The 21723-nt window shown below is 42.8% G+C and overlaps 2 protein-coding genes across 9 annotated transcripts in view; one reads left to right on the forward strand and one right to left on the reverse strand.

The window, feature by feature from the left end:
* FAM219A (family with sequence similarity 219 member A) overlaps positions 1 to 4397 on the reverse strand; it is a 47815-nt gene extending 43418 nt beyond the window's left edge. The window contains exon 1 of one of the 7 annotated variants that reach the window (XM_081067389.1): positions 3829 to 4397. In XM_081067389.1, coding sequence (XP_080923515.1) covers positions 3829 to 3888 — 60 coding nt within the window. In that variant the 5' untranslated portion in view covers positions 3889 to 4397. The remainder of the gene's footprint in view (positions 1 to 3828) is intronic. The other 6 variants (XM_081067388.1, XM_081067390.1, XM_081067391.1 and 3 more) reach the window with 6 other exon arrangements.
* A 50-nt stretch (positions 4398 to 4447) lies between these two features.
* Positions 4448 to 21723, forward strand: part of DNAI1 (dynein axonemal intermediate chain 1) — a 55422-nt gene continuing 38146 nt past the window's right edge. The window contains exon 1 of one of the 2 annotated variants that reach the window (XM_081067385.1): positions 4448 to 4676. In XM_081067385.1, the coding sequence (XP_080923511.1) occupies positions 4647 to 4676 (30 nt within the window). In that variant the 5' untranslated portion in view covers positions 4448 to 4646. The remainder of the gene's footprint in view (positions 4677 to 21723) is intronic. The other variant, XM_081067384.1, reaches the window with a different exon arrangement.

The raw sequence follows: 21723 nt of genomic DNA on the forward strand, positions 1-21723 counted from the left end.
GTTAGAAATGAATAAAGTTACAAATGAACTAAATAAATGAATTAAACAATCACAAGTGTTTCAGGGAGGCGAGACAAGCATTTCTCTCAAGGGTACAGAGAGTCTGTCTGATGCCATATGCCATTTTTTGGTCTCTTTGGTCCCTGAAAGCACAGGAGACAGAGTTTTGCCTGACACAATTAAGTGCTTAAAAAGCTCCTTATTTTCTTTCTTTCTTTTTTTTTTGGCAACAAATCTCTTCCTCTCTAACTGCAGCCAAAGAGAAGACATAGACTGTGAGCCTGCACCAACCAGCTCAGCAGACAGACAATAGAGCCAGAGAGCCCACCCCTGCTACTCACACAAACAAAGCCCGAATTCAACACAACTGCTCAACAGAGAGCCTTGGGTAGCTGGGTGCTTCCCTAGATCAGTGAGGTGTGTGGTTTGGACACAGGACTGACATACTGCCTACCCTTGGCAGTTTCTTTGGGAAGATCTATGCTCAGAAACACTCAGGAATATCTAGGAAATACATGCAGTAGGAGTGGAGCCCAGGGACCATGTCTCCAAGTGGCGCTCTCATTTCTTTCATAAGGAGACAGGAAGAGACCCTGGGGAGCTCTCAGGGATAGGCCCAGGCCTGGTTCAGCTGCTGACATGCAGCCAGTCCAATTAAATAATTGGTGTGATGGGGAAAAGAGGGAGGCCACACCCTCAGGCCAACTCCCACCTCAGACAGATGGCTCCTTGCAGCTGCAATAGCAGCAGGAACAACAGGGCAGCGATCTCTTCCTCTTCCTGTCACTAAGCTGAGAACTAATGCTTAAATTAGCACCTGAAAACACCCCGATCTACTGGCTATGCCTTCTCTTCTAGCTTCTGCCACTCATCTAGGCCTCTTTTTTAAGCTTGAGTTTCTCTTTTAAGTAGATAATAAAAAAGATAAAGATGCTTTCCCCTTAGAGCTCATCTTTCCAAGTAATGAACGGCGTCAGTATTTTTCCCATTACTATGAGTAGGGGAGGGTTATTTGATGATGGAGCCCATGTGACAAGCCTGTATGAGTACAGCTTGGTCCAGAAAGGGGCAGTGATGCTGGCACCAGCATTGCCTTGTTTCCTTTAGGGTTTAAGGAGACAGCCCCCACTCTGTCCGCAGAGAGGCTCATACTAGGGGAGGGAGCAAGAGCAATACACTTCTGTTGAACTGTGACTTTCAGGAGGGCAGGGCCATATCTGTGTCTATGTTGCTAACCACTGTGTCCCTGACACCTAGTATAGTATCTAGAACAGAGCATGCTCAATAAGTATTTAGTGAATGGATTTGCTGAATCAATGATATCAGGCCCCTATGATATTCTTTGGAAGAAAGAGAGAGAGGAGCTATTGCTTTAAAGAGATAGTTTGCCTTCGTTTCATAAATGGGAAAACTAACCCAGAGAAGAGGAGGGGCTTCCTGGAGGTCTCAACGATAATGGCAAGAAATGAAATGTCACAGCTGAGTCCGAGCCTGTGACCCTAGTTTTTATGGGCTACTCAAATATCCCTATTTTTTCTTCTGCTCCTCTAGTCTGTAGTATATGGTCTTGATTCCTTATGCCCTGAAATAAAGGCTCTTGGGAAAACTCCACCCAAGATTCTGGTCTCAGTATCACACAGAGCATTGAAGGCGTTCTGGGCATCCTCTAGAGTTCAACTTGGGAACAGGGGTCAACAGACAGAGATCTGCAGGGCAGTATCTATGACCCCCAAATGGGGGATGACAATATTGCTACTTCCATAAGGCTTTCATTCAACCTCAACAAAGCAGGCTCTAGCAGAGAAAGGATCCTTTAGCCTTCAAGAAAAGGGTCTCAAGGCAATCTCAGCCTTTCTGATAAATGTCTCCTTGCACTTCTACTCCAGAGCCACGTAGACCAGAAGTAGCTCAGGAGTAGTGGAGCAGTGGGGCCACTACGCACTAAAACCATCATTGAGAACTTCAGGCAATGACTGAAGCACCAAGGACAACTGCGAGAGCCTGGTGACTCCATTCCTTCCTCCCTTTCCCTGGACAGCTATTGACTCCCTTTTTAGGAACCCCAGATAGGAGGCAAGAGCCAACTCATCACTTTCTTCCCCTGACTCATTTGGACCTCTTCCTCCTCCTTTATCCACCCTCACTTTTGGTTATTGATTAGACGCTTAGAACTGGAAAAGCAATCTAGTTTGACAAGCTAGCTTGGCTGGAAAGATAATCCAGAAAGGAAAGTCCTCTTAACCCAGCCTAAAATCTTCTTCAAGTCTGGATTATTTGGGGGACTGACTTTTCTGGTTATCCCCCAAATAATCCAATGATGGCATCAGGCTAGCATTTCTTTCCCCTGTTTAATATTATACACTTCTGTAATGCTTCTCTGTGTTTTGCTTCTAGAGCTAAGTGGTCACAAAAGGAGACAAAAAAGTCTTTTCTCTCCTGCTAGGTGGCCTCTAATGATTCTCTCTACCATCTCCCAAAAGGTGTGGCTTAGAGTTGGTCATGGGTCCCTGCCAAGGTCAGTCTGGGCTGCTGTAATGGACAAGTTACTTGCTCAAGAAGTCACAAAGCACGTCTGTCAGCCAGTGACGTGGGGGCCGGAGGGTAGAACCGGTTCCTCACCTCCCCGCCTAACATAGAGGGTGGAGGCTTAGGAAGCCCGAGATCTTCCAGATTTGTAGAGCTCCGACGGGCTCCAGCAAAGCTCAAAGAATAGAGCATCCACACCTTTAGGGTTCCTGGCCCGCCCTGCCCCCTTCCAGCTCCCCCTAGGGCTCCAAGGTGGGGAAAGGAGAAGGAAAAGCGAACTGAGCCTGAGCCGGGGCACTTGCTCGCTGCCCCCGCTCCCTATACCTGCTGGCTAGGCCTCGGCGTCTCCCGCCCCGCCGCTGGGCGCACCAGCCCGTCAGGTAGCCCCCCCGGAGTGGCGGCCGGCGGGCATGGTCTGCCCTAGGCCTGGCCTCAGTGCGCCCGCGTCGCCCTCCCCCTTCCATCGCCTCCGCGCGGGCAGCGATGACATCATTCCTCCCTGACTCCGGGACCGCGGACAGGCGGCAGGATCCGCGCCCAGCGAGGACTCCAGGCACGTAGGCCCAGGATGCTTGCGGGCTCTTCCAAACCGTGGGCACAGGCGGCTCCAGCGCGGCCCCGCCCCCTCTCCCGACGGTTCGAGAGCTCTCTCATCCGCGCCTCCGATTCTCTATCTCGCCGCGGCGCGCTCTCCTCCCCAGGTGGCGGGGACTACCTGCGATCTCCTCCGGAGAAGAACGGAATTCTCGCGTCCTGCACCCCCCCCGGCCCCTCCTGGTCCGTGCCCCCGCGTTCCAATGCCAGCAAAGCGGCGGGCAGGCCCCTCCTCCTCCACAAGCCTATTCCCAGCCGCTCTTAGCCTGACTGCTCCCAGGCCCCCTCCCCCGCCCTGAGCATCACAGGCCCCCAGCGCTAAACGCCTCCCCACCTCTCACGCCAACCCCCTGGGCCTGCCGCCCGTGGCGCCCCATGACAGGCCCTCCTTTCCCAGCCATGGGCCTCCGTTAATGGTGTGCACCATTGTGCCTCGCTCGGTCCCATCCCACAGCGCTCCCCGGAGCTCCCCCGGCCTGACTCCTCGGAAGGTGCCCTCTGCCCTTCCAGGCGCGTTGCTGTCACCCCGCGTATTCTCCCACGGTTTTCTTGTCCTGCAGGTCCCCCTCCTCCACGATGCGTTCTTAAGGCTCTCGTGGCCCCATCCGAAGGCGCACCCTGTTCACAGTCCCCAAGGCCCGATTCCCTCCCTCTCCCTCAGGCGGCGCTCCCTCCCGGCCCTGGCCTGCTCGCCGCCCGCCCCCTCACCAGCGGCTGCATCTCCGAGTGCGCGGTGGGCACCTGGAACCGGTCGATCTCCTCCATCATGGTGCCGGCAAGAGAGCGGGCCCGGGGCCGGGCGCGGCCAGGAAAGCCAACAGGACCGCGCGGGGCAGCGGCCCCAGGAGCCGGGTGGGGTGGTGTAGACTAGGCCGCCCCGGACGAGTCCGGCGGGCCGGCCGCGGAGCAGATGGACCGGTGGGCGCGGGCGGGAGGTCTGCCGGCGGGCTGAGGCCGGCGTGGCTCCGTAGGCTTGCCTAGTGCTACCGCGGCTGTGGCGGGGCAGAGCCGCAGGTCTGGCCTCGCCTCCTCCGCCGCCGCCGCCTCCTGTCAGCAGCTCAGCCACTGCGGTGACTCGGCAACTCCACTTCCGGGTCCGGGACACCGCCTGGATCTGCATTATTCATGAGGAGGCGGTGTCTGGAAGCCCCAGCCCCTCCCACATGCAGGAGTTCCAAATGCGCGTGGCCGCGGGTGGTGTTATCCCTGAGGGCGGGACTTAGTGGAGCCCGAAGTTCCCCGCACGCCCATCCTTGCTTCCCCCTCCAGCCCGGAGGGGAAGTCAGAGGCGCCTGCGCCTTGGTTGTCGGCTGGTTGCTGGGTAACCGCGTCAGGGAGGCGAGGATTCCATCCGGCAAAGGCGCGGGGATCCACAACGACGGTTGTCCCCAAAGAACCCCTGAGACTGGGAATTGAAGTGAAAGAGAATCCAGATTTCTTGTGTGTGATCGAGGGGACGGACAAACTTCTTGTCTTCAGGAGAGGAAGACGCTCCAAGTGTTAAGGTGTTTCCTGCTTCTTTGAAGATGGCCCCTAAACAGCAGCCTCGTAGGCAGGTAACACACATCCAACCTGCCCTCTCCCGGTGAACTCTGACCTTAGCCGCCAATGACCACTGATCATACCTCTCCTACTGATCTTTCATCTTCCTTTCCCTGTTGACCACTGACCTTCTCTCTCCTGTGACCCCTGGCCTGTTCCCGCTGACCTCTGATCCTATCCTGCTCTCTCTCCCACTAATCCTAGTCTTCTCTCCCACACTGCCTCTGAGCCGTTTCCTACTTCTTTTACACTTTTCTTCCCTTCACCATCCCATTCCCTCACTCCACAGACCCATCCTGAGCAGCCCATCCTCCTCAATTCCCCACCCCTACTCCCACCAATGCGTTCCTCATTGCCCTCACTTTCTTGTCCCAAATAAATTATTTTTCCAGCCCTTTGCTGTGAGCCCAGTGCTGGGCTAGGTGGGGCACAGGCCTTTGGGAGCCCACAGAGGGAGTAGAGGAGAACTAACTACACAGGAGATGGGACAGATTAGGTGCCAGAGTTTGGTTTAGATTTTTCTGTGCTGGGAGACTTGCAAGGAGAGAGAAGTCAGGTAAAAAGGAAGAGGAGAGAGAGATCCCTTACCCATCCCTGACCCCCTTCACACACTGCACACCCCAAACACTATCCCCCAACTATTTCTGGAGCCTCATATGTCTCTCTTCCTTGTGAGGCCCTGGTCCACTCCTGTGACTCCTTCAGCCGCGTGAACATTGTGTTCTTGTTGCCACCTAGCCAGATGTCATCCCTTTTCAAGGAAACCCAAGAGTCATCCTCCTTTACCCACTTAGCATACAGTGTTGCTTTCCTCCCCAGCATCACCGTGGAAATTGAGGTAAGGCCCAGCTTTTCGAGGAGCCCTCTACGGTGAAGCCACTTAGTCCTTCAAGAGTCACTTTTTCCAAACCTTTTATGAATTATCACCCTGGGACTAACATGCAGTTTCTGGCTCTATGAGGCAGGACTTCTATTTATTTATTGTAAATTTTCCTCACTCAGGCCTAGATATTTTGAGGTTTTGAGAGTAAATCTGTGTCCATGCTGATTGTGACTTGACATATTTAGTTCTGGCCTCCTTCGTATTAGCCTTTGTTCCTTTGCTTCTTTCACCTGGCTTTCCATAGCAGGTGGACCCACCTTTCTTAGATCTCTGCAACCATGGGGAGGCTGCTTTTAACGTATGGCCATGCCCTAGTTTTATGTTGGGTTTGATCTGTGTTTTCAAGCTCATGTACTGTGCTTAGGCCTACTGACTCTTAATTTACATGCAGTGTGTTTTAAATTCAGCATTACTGAGGTCTGCTTTACATACAATGAAATGGACTGTTTTAGTTGTACATGTTGACAAGTTTTGACAAATTTATACATTTGTGAACCACCACCACAATCAAGATATAGGACACTTCCTCTACCAGGAAAAATTCCTCCATTCCTCATCCCAGTCAGTTCTCCCCAACCCCATAGCCCCAGGTAACCACTAATCTGCTTTCTGTCACTATAGATTAGATTTGTCTTTTCTAGCACTTGCAGTTTGAACAAGCTTAGGGATCAGTTTTTCCAGCTCATTAGGAGAGACATTAGAGGCTAATTACACTGAGAGCAGAGAGAGGTGGCAGCAGACAGGAAGCAGAGAAACCTGGGTCAGTTGGCCCTGCACACACTAGTGCTGCCCCCTGGCCCCAGGGAAGGGTTCTTTTAATACAGTATAAATATTGATGTGTGGGGTGTGAGAAAAGGCTGGGTTGTGCGAGGTTGTATTTATCACCCTCTTGTCTCAGTGAAGCCCAATCTGGGTAAGTGATGAGCTGAGTGTGGGACAACCTAGAGAGGTTTGAAAAGTTGTCCCTGTCCTCTGGGAACTCAGTCCAATGGGGGAGAGACAGAACCCAGGCAAACAAAGATAAGGGAGGATGGGATCCCTGGAGTTGAGAGGGAGACATGCAGGTTGGACAGCAGAAAATCTTCAGGGAGGCAGCTATGACTCGAATGCCCACAGTGGAGAGGGAAGGTCAGGGCTGGGTTAGGGGACAGAGAGGAGTTTAAACTCCATTGTTCATGCCACTCCACTGATCAGATCTCTCACTGGTTCTCTCTCGCTCTTAGCATAAAGCCCCAAAAGTGCAATTTGCTTTTTCGACGTGCAAGGCTTTGCATGGTCTAGCCTTTAATACCCACCCTACTTCAGATCTCCCCATGGCTCTGTGAAAATTCCACAGCTACAGCACACTGAACTACCCTCACTTCCTGGAAAGTGACATCCACACTTTTTTTCTCCTCTAGGCCTTTGAAACTGCTGTTTCCTCTGCCTGCCTGACACAATCTTTTCTGTCTGTTGCAACCTGATCCATGCCACCCTGCCCCAAATTTCTCCATCTCCTGTTAATTCATCAGGTCTCATTTTAGCCTCCATTTTCTCCTACAAGGGATTAAGTACCCTTTCAGGAGGCAGGATCAGGTAGTAACCCCACTAGACTATAAATTCTGTGGTGGCAAGGATCATGTCTTTCTTGTACACTGCTGATTCCCTCGAACCTAACACCTTGCCTGGAATATATTAAATTCTGAAATGAGTTGAATATGAATTCTGAATGCTTTGATCTGTTCTTTAGAAATTTTGCTCTGAGTGTATTTGAATTATAGGAAGGGATGACTCTGGAATGGGGAGGAATGACAAGGAAATGTCACAGTAGAAACATGTTTTTCTAGCTTCCTGTTAATATCTGCTTTGGCAGTAGAGCCATGAATGATTCACATTTGAACCATATATACCCATGCCTTAAAAGCTGGGTATTGGAGATTAAGAGGTCAAACATTCTGATGATAAATAGCCATTCTCATGTAATAAATACTTGTTGGGAACCTACTATGTGCAAAGTGCTGTTCTAGATATTAGTAATCAAGCAACGAACAAAAGAAACTAAAACCCCTGCTCTCATAGAGCTTAACTTTTACTTGGAGGTAAATTGTAAATTAACAAATCAGTAAAATATACCATATTTTGCTGTGTATAATGCACCCCCAAATTTTTGGCCCGAACTTTCAGGGGAAAACAAATTTTCGTTTTAATTTTTTAATTCGAATTTTTACTAGTTCATATTTAGGTACTAATTTTTTGTAGTATAAAGGAATTTTAGCATTTATTTTTTAACATATCATAGTACAAGAAATTTTATGTCACAAATAATTACAAAACCCAAGAACAGATACAAGGTACAAGAAATTTTATGTACCGGTAAAAAATTTACAAAATTTACACATCATAGAAGGCCAAGAACTCTTCATCATTGCAAGTTCATCGTAAGTTCAACAAAACCAATTATCATATTCCAGGGTATTATTTTGCATACGGATATTGTTATTGATTTCTAGAGTTACACTTTTAATCATAAGCATAAATAAAAGAATTAAAAACATTTATATAGATATGGAATTAATACTACCCATGTATAATGCACATCGTTATTTTTCCCTCACAAATTTGGGCAAAAAAGTGCGCAATATACACGGTAGTTTATCAGGTGGTGTGGTAGTGGGTCAAGAAGAAAAACAAAACAGGGAAATGGAGTAGGAAGTTCAGGGAGTCAGAAGATTATGATTTAAACATAGTGGTCAGGGGAGGCCTCACAGAGGTGACATTTGAGAAAGACCTAAAAGAAATGAAAGAGTTAGTTATGTGATATCTGGGGGAAAAGCATTCCAGATGAAGGGCATAGCAAATGTAAAATACCTGAGACGGGAGCCTGCTACACATGTTCTGGATCAGCAAGGAAGGGGACAGGGGAAGTGTCAAGAAATAAGTTCAGAGAGGTGCAACCCTCTACCCCAGAGGATTAATCAAATAAGCCATGGTATATTACATTGATCATGATGGAACTCCAGGAATCATAATTTGTCATTAAAATGCATGAATGTCAAGCACCACAAACCATGACCAAAACATCGCTGGTAAAGCCCTCAGAACAGTATCCTTCCTGAAAATTGCAAGAATTCTAACTGGCTGCATGTGTACATGTGCAGGAGGAGCTTTGCAATATTGCCAAGTATTGCCTGGCAGCCAGACTGAGTAGAGAACTGAATTAGAATCTTCTGTCAACTCTAGTTAAAAGCTAAATTTAGTTTATGACTAACAAATTTTAGTACTCCTTTATAACTCAGTTACCATAAAAAAAAAAAAGAAAGTCTAGAATGTTGCATCATTTGTCTGTAAGAGCCAAAGAAAAGATTTGCATTTTTGATCATTTTATAGTCTCTCTAGAGGCCCGTCTGAGACAATCCTTGTAGTAGGTAATATTGATTTTGATAAGGGGTGACTAGGGTAGGTGTGAGTGGGCAAGATCAGGTGCAAGGCCAAAAGGAAACCTTAGATAATCAGAGATTTTGATTCTGGTGAGTGGACCTGGGATCCACAGAAGAAAGGACAGGAGAGGGTGAGCAGAATCAAGGGGAAGTTGATGTGTTTCTTTATGTCCAAAGTAAGATATCCTCACTCTTGTGATCCTTCTTAGTGTCATCTTTATACCTCCTATCTTCTTCAAGCCCTAAATATAATCCTTTGCCCCATACCTCCTAAATGTCTCTCAAATCAAACCACTTTTTTCATATTCACTGCCACCTCCCTAGCCCACCCAAAGTGCTGGGAAAGCCCTGTATTTGGAATTCCCCTCACCCACTCATGTCCTTTAAAAATTTATTCTCTACACTGCATCAAGTTATCTTTGTAAACTCTATCTGATTATGTCACCTTCCACTCAGAACCCTTCAGTATTTTCCCATTGCTCTTAGGATAGGGACCAAATTTTTAGATAACTGTTTAGGTGCCCATATAGGCTGAGGCCTGCTTGGGTCTCTAAGCCTTTACTTGTACCACTTTTCCCCTATTTTTGCTGTACTTCAGTTCTATATGCTATCCCCTCTTTCTGGAACACTTTTCACACCTTCCCTTACACATGGACTCACTCACTCCTAAGGTTTCAGCCAAAATATCAATCAGTCCTCACAAACCTCCCCAATGCCTCCTGCCCTGTTAATGAAGATGGGGTTAAGGTTCCTCTGTAATATAGTCTCATTGTCCTTTATCCTTTCTCCCATAGCATGTATCACAGTGTGTAATTATGTGCTTGTCTGTATAAGTATTTAATTATTGTATGTATCTCCCATTAGACTGTGAGCTCCTGGAGAGCAGGGCCTGTGGCTGTTTTTGCTCATATCTGTCTTCTCAGTTCCTAATACAGTGGCCATCACGTCATAAGTTCTTAATGAATGATTATTGAATGAATGATAGAATATGATTGGGGAACTAGCATATGGTACTATGGAAGCATGTCTTAGGAGATCCTATCACTGATTCTAGGGGACTCAGGGAACACTTCTAGGAGGAACATCATGATTGAAAGTTTGGATGAGGAAGAAGAGTGTAAAATGTAAGATAAAAAGTAAGCAGAGAAGTTAGAAGACAACAAGGAAGGATAATGTCCCAGAAGCCTAAGGAAGAGTGTGTTTATAGTGAGTTTATAATGTTAATGTGGTTAGCCATGATGCGTCCTGCTAAGGGGTCAATGAAGATCAGAACTAGACATAGAATAATTAGGAAGTTATTGTGGATCTTGGGAAGAACAATTTCAGAGATAAAAGCCAGACTGAATTGAACTAAGAAGGCAGTAAAGACCATGTTGACAAGGATTTGTGGGGTTTTTTTAGGAGATGAAAGAAGTAAGACTTGAATATGTTAAATGCCAGGGGAGGGACCCTGGCATAGATAAAGGTTGAAGATGAAGAGACAGATAAAATAATGAGTAGAGCCAAGTCACTGAGTAGGTAGGAGTGGATGAGTTATGGGAAGGAGGTGGAACACTTTGTAACAGGAGAGGAGAAAGGAAGAGGGTGGATGCAGATGAAGATAATTTAGAGGTTTAGTGGCAGGAAGTTGAGAATCTTCTCTTCCCCTAGTAGTGTTGTGGAATTTCTTCTGGAAGTGATAACTAGAAAACAAATTTTGCCAATGGCTGTTCCATTCTGTTATGATTACAGTCATGCTATTTCAGAGTTACGGTCTGAGGTTTGTCATGCACAATTATCAGATTACAAAACAGCTGTGAGCATTTGAGGCCAGAACTTGGTCTCCTCCCCTGTTTATTGTGGAGCCTAGCACCTTATTAGTACTTGGTACGTGTCAGGTACTCAAATAATAAAGGCAGAGGGAGGGCTCTTGTGCTTATCCCTGGGCTTTGCAGCCTACTACAAGCTGATGCTGAAGAGTAATTTTGATTCTCTGGCTCCAGCTGTGTGCAAGCCACGTGAAATTATTTTCTGCCAGTTAGGAATTTGTAGGGAGGATTCGTTATCCCAATCACTGAGACAGAGTTGTATGGAAGAAGCAAGCAAAGGACACAGTTATTGATCAAACTTTGGTTTCACTGCTTTGTGTCTCACAACACTTTGTCCTACTCATGGAGTCACTGGATTCTGGTTTGTTTGATGGGTTTATGTACTCCATTTTTCTCAACTCCTAGATTTGAGTTCCCCTTGGAGTGGGACCAACTCAACCTTTGTTCTTTAGCTATTACCTAGGATCTAGCAAAGGATAATATGCTTAATATTATCTTAAATGCCTAATAAATATTGGATGAGTGAATAATGACTGAATAAATTAGTTGAGTAAATAAATAAATGACAAAAAGGTACATACTGCAATATTCTGAACACTAACTTTTCTTTCTGGGCCTGCAGAAGAAGCAGTTCAGACCTCCTTCGTCCTAGTCAAAGCAGCCCAATTCTGTTAATTATGTAGGAACCCTATTCCTGATGCTAAGCTTATTTTCCTACTTTTATTTTTATGTTACACCCATTTTCTCATTTATTTATATTCCATGTGTCACATATTCAGACTCAAAGCTTGCTTTGATACAAATTGGAATATAAATGTATAAAAAAAATCTACTCATTCCTGAACAGACACGTGGTTCTAAGCCTCTATATCTTTGTTTATGATTTTGTTTCCTCTGCCTAGAATACCCAAGTCTTTCCTACTTCTCCTGCCCTTTATGGGCCTGGCAAACTCTAAAGCAGGGGTGTCAAAACTGTGGTCCGTGGGCCAACTGTGGTCTGCACTCCATTGTTAATTGGCCCACAGCAAATTCCAAAAATATATTTAGTTTACTTAAATAAACCAGGTGAGGCATTAAGTACTTCACCTTGAGTGAGTGGCCCTGCTGTTTGTGTATTTTACCGCATATGGCCCATGGTAAAAAATGTCGAAAAATGTTTGGACACCCCTGCTCTAAAGCATATATATTTTAGTGAAGCTCTTTAAGTTGCAAAGAACAAAGGCTCACTCAAGTTTCCTCAAGTAAAGGGGTTGGTTGGGTAAAGGGGGAAGATGTATATGTGGGGGTTTGTGGGTGGGTATTATAAATACATAGATAGCCTAGAATTGGAATTGGAAAACTATTGGTTCTGAAACAGATATAGGTACTAATTACTTTCTCCACATCTCTCATGGTCTTTTAGCAACTATGTTTCATTAAAGGTTCTGTCCTTTACACAAGCTTTTAGGGTATTTTTTAAAATAGCACATTTCTGCAGAGAATTTTAAAATGCAGCACCCTTTATCTGTACCTTTTAAAGGCCTTGATATATGGAACTTATATTCTGGCCATAATGGAACAATCCATACTAAATTTGCCCTCCAATTGTAAACAACCCTAATCCTGGACACAATATATGAGGCACCTGTTTTTGTCATTCCCTCCCAACAGTGATTCCTGAGGGAAAGAAAACACCCAATGTGAGTTACGTGTTTATCCTCGTTATCTGCCTGGGGACAAATGTTGATCATGGTTCAGGGAGATACATCCAAAGGAGAGTACAAGGACACAAGTAAGATAACCCAGATGTTAGAATTGGCAGACAGTGACTTTAAAACAGCTGTTATAAATATATTTATGGACTTAAAGAAAATATTGAGTTAATAAATGGAGAATCTAAGCAGAAAAGTGGACACAATGAAAAAATATATACCAGAAATGAAAAATATATGGATGGTCCTAACAGCTAAATATGAAGATGGTGCATTGAAATTATCCAATCTGAAAAACAGAGAGAGACAAGATTAAAGAACAAACAAGAGCTTTAGTGACCTATGGGAATATGTCATATATGTATTTGGAACATGCTTGTAGTTGGAATCCCAGAAGGAAAGAGGAGGGGGAAAACATTTGAAGAATTAATGATAAAAAATTCCTAAATTTAATGAAAAACATATAATGTTATCAGAAGCTCGAGAGCTCCCCAAAAGGATAAATACAAAGAAACCACACCTACGTCCCTCATAGTCAAAATACTGAAAACCAAAGACGAAAATAAAACCTTGAAAGTAGCCAGAGAAAAAAAACAACACATGGCATACAGGAAAATAATGATATGATTATGACTGACATCTCATTGTAAATAACAAAGGTCAGAAGACAATGGAATGACATATTTAAAGCACTGAAAGAAAATTATTGTCAACCCAGAATTTTATATCCAACAAAAATACCCCTCAAAAGGAATGGGGAAATAAGTACATTTTCATATAAACTAAAGCAGAGAGAATTTGTCATCAGCAGACCTTAACTACAAGAAATACTAAAGGAAGTTCTTTAGACTGAAGAAAAATAATACCGTTTCCCTGAAAATAAGACCTAGCCGGACAATCAGCTCTAATGCGTCTTTTGGAGCAAAAATTAATATAAGGCTGGATCTTATTTTACTATAATATAAAACCGGGTCTTATGTAATATAAGACCTGGTCTTATATTAATTTTTGCTCCAAAAAGATGCATTAGAGTTGATTATCTGGCTAGGTCTTATTTTCGGGGAAACACGGTACCTGATGGAAGCTCTTTCTATAGGAATGACCAAAAAGTACTGGAAATGGTAAATATGTGGCTAAAGATAAAAGACTAGCTTTTGTTTTTCTTCTGTTAACTTTTATTAAAAGACATATGACTCCTTAGAGTAAAAATAATACTATTCTAAGGTGAGGCTTATAATGTGTATAGAAACAAAATATGTGACAACAATAGGGCAGAGGATGAGGTGGTGGTGGTAAATGGAATTAAGATGTAAGGTTATTACATTGTGAAATATGAAGTGGCATGATATTTATTCTTAGTAGACTGTAGTAGGTTCAGGATGCACATTGTAAACCTTAGAGCAACCACTAAGACTAATACAAAAAGGCCCAGCTAAAAAGCCAATAGAGAAAATGAAATGAAATATTAAAAAATCTTGATTAACACAAAAGAAGACAGAAGATGAACAGAAGAACAAAAGCAGATGGGAAAAAGAAAACAAAGAGCAACATGGCAAAGACCAATACTTTCACTTAAAAGGCAAAGTTTCTCAGGCACGGGGAGAAAAAGCAAGACCCAACTATATTCTGCCTATAAGAGATACAGTTTAAATATAAAGACATAGCAAGGTTGAAACTAAAAGAGTAGAAAGAATATGCCGTGCAAATGGCAAGCATAAGAAAGCTGTGTGGTTATAGTATTATCAGAACTAAGTAGGCTTCAAGACAAGGACTATTCCCAAAGATAAATAAGGACATTTCATAATGATAAAGGGTCAATTCAAGAGGAGACATTCAAGAGGAGGGTCAATTCAAAAAGGATCAATTCAAGAGGAGCCATAAAATCACAAACGTATATGCAGCTATTAATAGAACTTCAAGATATATGAATCAAAAAGTGACAGAGCTAAAGGGAGAAATAGAAAAATACACAATAATGATTGGGGATTTTAACATGCCTCTCTCAATAATTGGAAGATGTATTAATAGAAGATCTGTTAATCAATTTGACCTATTTATGGAACATTACGTCCAAGAACTGTAAATGAAAATTACACCCAAGAACTACAGAATGTTCATAAAAATAGTCCATGTACTGTGACATAAAATAAGTCTCAATATATTTGAAATGATTAAAATCGAGATTTTAATTCAGTTCAAACATCCATCTGTAAAGAAAGATCTCAGCATACTAGGAATAGTTTGACCAAAATGGAATTAAATTAAAATAAATAGCAATATCTTTTAAAATCTCAAAATATTTAGAAATTAAAGAACACACTTCTAAATAACACCTGTCAAAAAAAGCACAAGGGAAATTAGAAGATATTTTTAATTGAATGGTAATGAAAATATTACGTACTGTGGGGTGTTAAAGTTGTGCTTAATGGAAATATATAGCTTTAAATGCCTGTTTTAGAAAAGAAGATTTAAAATCATTGTTCTAAGTTTCTACCTTTAGAAAACAGAAAAAGATGAGAAAATTAAATCCAAAATAATAAAAATGAGATTTATTTCATCCATTCCATTTATTTTATTGATTTATTCATTTATTTTATTGTTTCATAGATACAATGAGAAAAACAATAAAAAGAATAATAAAGCCAGAAGTTGATTCTTTCAAAATGTTAATAAAATTGATAAAACCTAACAGGGTTTATCAAAGTACAAAGAAAGCACAACAGCCAATATTAGGGATAAAAAATGAGATATTACTACAAAGCTCCAGACATTAAAAAGGATATTAAGGGAATATTATCAACAATTTTATGACAATAAATTCAACAACTTACAAGGAATGAACACATTTCTTGAAAAATACACTTTAAGTAACACAAGAAGAAATAGAAAATATGAAGACTCCATACCTATTTAAAGAAATTGAATTCATAACTAAAAGCCTTCCCACAAAGAAACTCCAGGCCCAAATGGTTTCACTGATGAATTGTATCAAATATGTAAGGAATAAATAACACTAATCTTACACAAAGTGTTACATTTTCTCCAAAAGAAAATGGAGAAGGAAACAAGTTCCAACTCATTTGATGATGCCAGTATAAGTCTGATATTAAAATTAAAGCTATTACAAGGAAATAAAATGACAGGCCAATATTCCTCATGAACATAGATGAAAAAAATCCAACAAAATATTAGCAAATCTTTTCCAGCAATAATGAAAAGAATAATATGTCAGATCAAGTGGAGTTTATCCTAATAACACAAAGTTATAGCTCAACATTAAAAAAAAATCAAGGTATTTCATCACATTACCTGAAAAAAGGAGAAAAATCATGATGACATCTCAATAGATTCAGAAAAAAATTTGACAAAATTCAACATTAACACACAAAAAATTAGTATTAGAGTCAAATAAGATGATGTACTTCAACAAACTGAAAGGTGCTATATAAATGGAAGATATTTTTATTGTCATCCCCCTGCTGTGACACCCCAAGATTTATAGGCTCCTTTCTGATTAGGGATTCTTAGATCCTAGACAACATACTTTTCAACTATTCAATAAATGCCCTCAGGATGGGACTCAATTGCCATGCATAGCAGACCATGATAGGATAATAAATAATGACAAGCACACACTCTATACTGCCACTGTTGCTTGAGGGCTCACTGAATGCTGGGCTCTGAGTTAAGTGCTCTTCATGCATTGTTTTATTTTATCCTCGCAGCAACTCTGAGGAGAGCACTAATGTTTTCTCTACCTTATAGGTGAGAGAATTAGGATCAGAGAATAAATACCTTGCTCAAGGTCTCACATATAGTTCGTGGCAGAGTCAAGAATCCCGCCGAGCTTGAGCTTTTAAACCCTACCCTGACTTGCCTTCTATAGCTTTATGTGGGAAGGGTCCTGTTGAGTTGGCTTCTGCTCTCCTGGGCTTCCCGGGAGGCACGATCCTGGTCTCATATTCCCCTTTTCTGCATTTTTAACACTGTGCTAGCACTGCAATAATAGGAAAGAAAAACCTCTTTAACTGCACTTGGTTGATTTAAAAAAATTTGTGTGTGTATGGTCATTTTTATTTATGGTTAGTTTATAATTGTGTATGTAAGACCTATAACTCCCATAGTAACAACAAGGAAAAACAAACAAGAAATAAACTATGAAACTATCAAAGAGCGATAGGTGCAAAGAAGCCTTAATAAAGTGAATTCCAGAGAGGACAAAGTGAGCAGAAAGTAATGGCAGCTTCCATACCTGAATGCAAGAACCTTGACTTAATGTTCTTAATGGAAAATCAGGTCTACCGGAGACAGAGAGAATTTGGAGGGATAAATAGAAACCAGCCAAATGTAAGAAGGCAGAAAATACTGGAATCTGGGAAAAGCCCCAAACACAAAGATAAATCATGTGGTTCCACTTGGGAATTTTGCTGAGTAGCCAGCAGAGAAAAAGCATCTGGAAAGCAGAGAAGATTTTGTAGCCTTGTGGTTCTTGAATGTTGGGACCCTGTTGAAGTTTAACTTATAAATGATCCAAATTTACTTAAAGTTGCTGCTCAACTCCCTCTCGTGAAATTCCAAAATATCAAAGAGAACAGGGAAATTCTTAAATAGCATGTTAAATTATAAAAGTAATGCACATTCACATTAAAAATATTAAAACCAGGAGAATGAGTGTAAGGTGAACAGTATTGTTGTCCGTCCCCACAATTCCCCAGTCACATTCACCAGAGCAAATCACTGTCAGTGCATCTTATATATTGTCCCAGAAATTCTGTATGTATATGCAAATACACCTAAACATATATTGTTAAAGTAAGCAGATGGGTCATCTATTCCTGTCATTTGTTTTTTCATTTAACAGTACACCTTGAAGAACTTTCCACAACAATACAAGTTTACCTCATTCTTTAAAAAATGTGCATAATATCCCATTGAATGGCTACACCATAATTTATTTAACTAGGCCCCATCAATGAATATTTAGTTTTTATTTAAAAATATTACAAATAATGATTCAGCAAGCAATTTTGTACATACGTCTTATGCGTGTGTGTGAGTATTCCTATAGGAAAAGTTCAAGAAGGTGGAATTGCTGAGTTGAGGGGTATCGGCATTTAAAATTTTGGTAGGTATTCAAATAACCCTATAAAAGGCTTGCATCAGTTGGCACTCCCAAAATAGTGTATAATAGTGCCTGTTCCCCTTCATCAGGTGTTTCAAAATTTTGAACTCTCTTTCAACTACACTTATAGAGTGCCTTCTGTGTGCTTTAGACACTGCACTAGACTCAGGGATTTGAGATGCAGTCTGTATAGCTAGAGGAAGATTTGTTGATGAATTACTGCTCCTTTGGGACTAAGAGCTTTTACCCTTTTAGAAACAGGAAACTACAAACTGGTGAGGTATTTAGTTTCAATTTAGCTTAATGGAAACTTGTTAGTAAGTTTTAAAATAAGGACCAAGACAACTGAAATGGTAAATGAAGTCTCCTGGGCCCCAGGCAGGAGGATGCAGCGTCTGTGGGTTTGCATGCTTCTGTGGGTTTGCATGCTTCGAAGAGCCTGTCTTTCCAGGAACAATCATGTTTCAGCATTGAACTCTTCAGTGGAGATGTGAGCGAAGGGTCTAGTCATCCCTAGGGCAGGCGCTTTCTAGTAGGCAAAGGGCCACACATGCTGTGTGGCTGAGGGCAGAGCAGAGTCTGTAAATGAGAATATAACGCTGCTGACTATCATGTATTAGGCATAAACTCTGGCCAGGAACCGCTCTATGCACTTTATATGCATCAACTCATTTAATCCTAACAAGTCTATGATGGTCTGAGAGGGTATTGTTATGGGTACTGAGGTTCAGAGAAGACAAATAAATTGCCTAGAGTCATAGAACTAGCAGAATGGAAGGACTCAAACTCAGGTATGGTTGACTTCAAAGCTTATATGTAGGCTTCATGGATACATCTGATCATATAATTGTTACTTAAATATTATATCTTCATGATTAGGAATAGCTTAAGAATTTTTGTTCCTTACTTACCCCTAAAATATGCTCAGGAACAAATAGGTTGCTTATACTATTCAGTGGGTCATATACCAAAAGACGTCTAAGTGCAAGTATGTGCCCAATAGGTGGCTATAATAATTATCTGTTACATTGACCAGAATTTTATTTTCATAGCATCCTCCCAACGGTTGTGGGAGGAAAAGAATAGATGAGGTGGATGCTGTGTTAGGGAGCTTAGGATTCTTCTCATGGTTAATGGGGAGCTCTTGGAGGTTTTAAACAGGAGAGTAACATGATCAGATTTATGTTTTAGGAAGATCACTTATAGATAGTGATTAAAGTTTGGGTTCATATCCTGGTCATCGTTGGGTTGGTTATCTGATCTCTGTATGCCTCAGTTTTCTTCCTCAACTGTAAAATAGGAATAATGATAGCTCCTACCATATAGGATGTTCGTGAAAATTAAATGAGATAATTGAATAAGATAAATGACTCAGTAAATGACTGGCCCAGAGTAAGTAATCAATAGCTGAAAATGATGATAATGATACAATTATTAGAATGGAGAGAAACTGGAGTCAGGGAAATCAAATGTATTTAGGCAAGAGATAGTAAGGGCCTGAATTAAGAGAAGTATAAATGGAGAGGATAGTTATGATACACATTAAAGAAATAGGATTGTTAGACTTTGAAATATGATGCTAATGGGAGGGTGAGGAAAAGGCAGGCATCCTTGATGGTTCCCAATTTCCAACCTGGGTGACTGAATGGATGGAGGAGCGCTGAGTGAGATAGGAAATACTAGAAAAAATGGAAGTTTGGGTGACAAAAGAACAGAATGAGGTCAGTTTTTAAGATACTGATTTTGAGTACTCTGTCATCAATTTGAACATGAGGTTCTGGGAAGTCTAAGCTTCAGAAATAGATTTGACCTTCATCGTAAAGTAGAAGATGAAGAGCACCCAAGGGGGGAGTATATAGAATAAGAAAACTATGGGGTCCAGCATATATTCCTGGAGAAGTCAAGAATATCGAGAAGGAATTATTGGAGAGGTTAGTGACATGGAAATGAAGTTGGAGAAGAAGTTTCAAGAAGGAATGAGGGAGCCCTCAGCAATGTCAAGTCCTATAAGAGAACTGCAAAGTGACCAGTAGGCAGGTGAGTTGTTATCAGTTGCTGCCCTCAGGATGCTCACACTAAAATGTGTAACAGTGAGAATGACGGAGCTCAGGCTGGGCCATCTGTATTCCCATTGATCACCAGAGTTAATTTGACTGCCATGGTGGTGGGGGCAGTGGGGGGTGGGTCCTTTCCCTTGGCCAAATAGAATGACCTCTCCAAGAGTAGAGGATCTTCTTTGGTTAACAGTATAAGAATGGTGGACCTCCCTTGCTTGAGTCTCCAAGCTGCCTCCAATGTATGCTGCAGATTATATTTCTTTTCGTAATTCTGTCCCAGATCAAAGGCCAGAGACAACAGAATGTCTGTTTGAAGACACATTTCATCCTTCATTCGCCGGTATTTGTGATGGTAATGGAAGGTGGGGCAGAGTTTTGCTCAAAGTGAGGGAAGGAAAAGTAGAGGGAAGTAGGAGAGAGGTGACAATGTGTCAGGGTTAGATTTACTAGCACACACTAGTTGGGTAGGGTTTGTTAGGCAGAGACGGTAGGAGCAGGGAGGGGGAAAGGAGAAGATGGCGTTCCTGGCCAAAGGAATGGTAAAAGCAAAGATGCAGAGGTGGGAAAGCACGGGGCCAAGCTCAGGAAATGTGAGTAGCCTCACTGGGCTGCATCTCAAAGTCCTAGCACATGAAGGGTGGGAGAGCAGGCTGGGATGGGGACGTGTGGCCAGGTGATAGAGTTCCGAGGCCCAGGGGAGGGAGTTTGGGCTTCCTTCTTCTGTGGTTTCATGGCTTCTGGAAGGCACCATCAAAACTTTGCAGGAATTTAGGCCTGTCTGTCTCAGGCTTCTCCTTCTGGAAGACCAAGGGCCCAAAGTGGCAGCCTGACATTCAATCTCCTTCGCCATGGTTGGGAAGTCAGGGCTGTAGCTGATTTCATTGGCCTGTTTTGCATTTATTATAGTGTGGCTTTTATAGTGTGTTAATTGAAATATTTCCAACTGCCAAAAACAATTACACTCAAATTGCCTTGTCAGTTATTTTATTGCCAGATAAATGTTTTACAGACATATTTATGGGGGCAGTGGTAACTGGATCTCGTTTTCTATTTAAGGCTGGCAGCTTGGGTTGGGATTGGCCCTCCTGTGCTCCACTGTGGGCCAGAAAGCTATTTGACGTGTGGCACTTCCTTCTCGTTACCTTAGGGATCAGAGGCTCTTCAAAGGAAAGCAGCTTTCTGGTTCATGCAGCTTAGCCTCAGAGAAGGGTTCCCATCCCTGGAAACCTTGGAAACCTGGCAGAAATCTGAATCCTGCTGCCTCCCCTACCTGCGACAGTCTTAGCCCAAACTGAGACATGTTCTACTCTCCTCATAGAATCTCTTTCTTCCCCTCCACCACCAAAGCGTCTCCCACAGACCCTGTCATGTGAGGGTTTAAGAGCCCATCTAGTGGAACTCCCTCACTTTGTATTTGGGAAACTGAGGCCCCGAGATTTCCCCAAGATCCCACAGCTGGTCAGCAGAGCTGGGAGTGAGGTCTCTTTCCCATGTGCTATGCTGCCACCAACATGTGCCCTCCTTTGGCTTCTCTGCTGCCTTGACCCGTCTTCCAGTGCTCTAGGCCTGCTTTTTCCAAGAGCCCCTCCCACTGATCTCTTGCTCCATCATCTGAAACACCTATTGTTTTAAATAGATATTGCAGGGGTTTATTTGTTTGGCCGGACATTTTATTGTTCTCTTACCTTTGTACATGCTGTGTTCTTCTGAAAATCCCCTCTGAAAAACATTTTCTCCCCCTGGACATCCCTACTTGTCCTTTGATACCCAGCTAAGAAATTGCTACATCTGGAAGCCTTTCTTGTGCACACCAGGCTGGGTAGTTTCCTCCATGCTCTCTTACAGCACCCTGTGCACACATATCTCTATTGCTGGCACAGAGCAGGCTTTCAAAGGAACAAATGCTGAATGAGTGAGTGAGGGAGCAAGTGAGTAAATGCTGAACACTGATCGTACTCATCTGTCCTTCATGGACACTGAGCAAACTGGGGTAGGGACCTCATCTCTCTTCGTCTTTTTCCGACTGCTTAGGTTAGTGCCTGACACACAAATAGATGTTCAACAAATGTTTATCAAGTTGAATT

The sequence above is a fragment of the Rhinolophus hipposideros genome (genome assembly GCF_964194185.1).
Source record: "Rhinolophus hipposideros genome assembly, chromosome: 11".
Taxonomy (NCBI): domain Eukaryota; kingdom Metazoa; phylum Chordata; class Mammalia; order Chiroptera; family Rhinolophidae; genus Rhinolophus; species Rhinolophus hipposideros.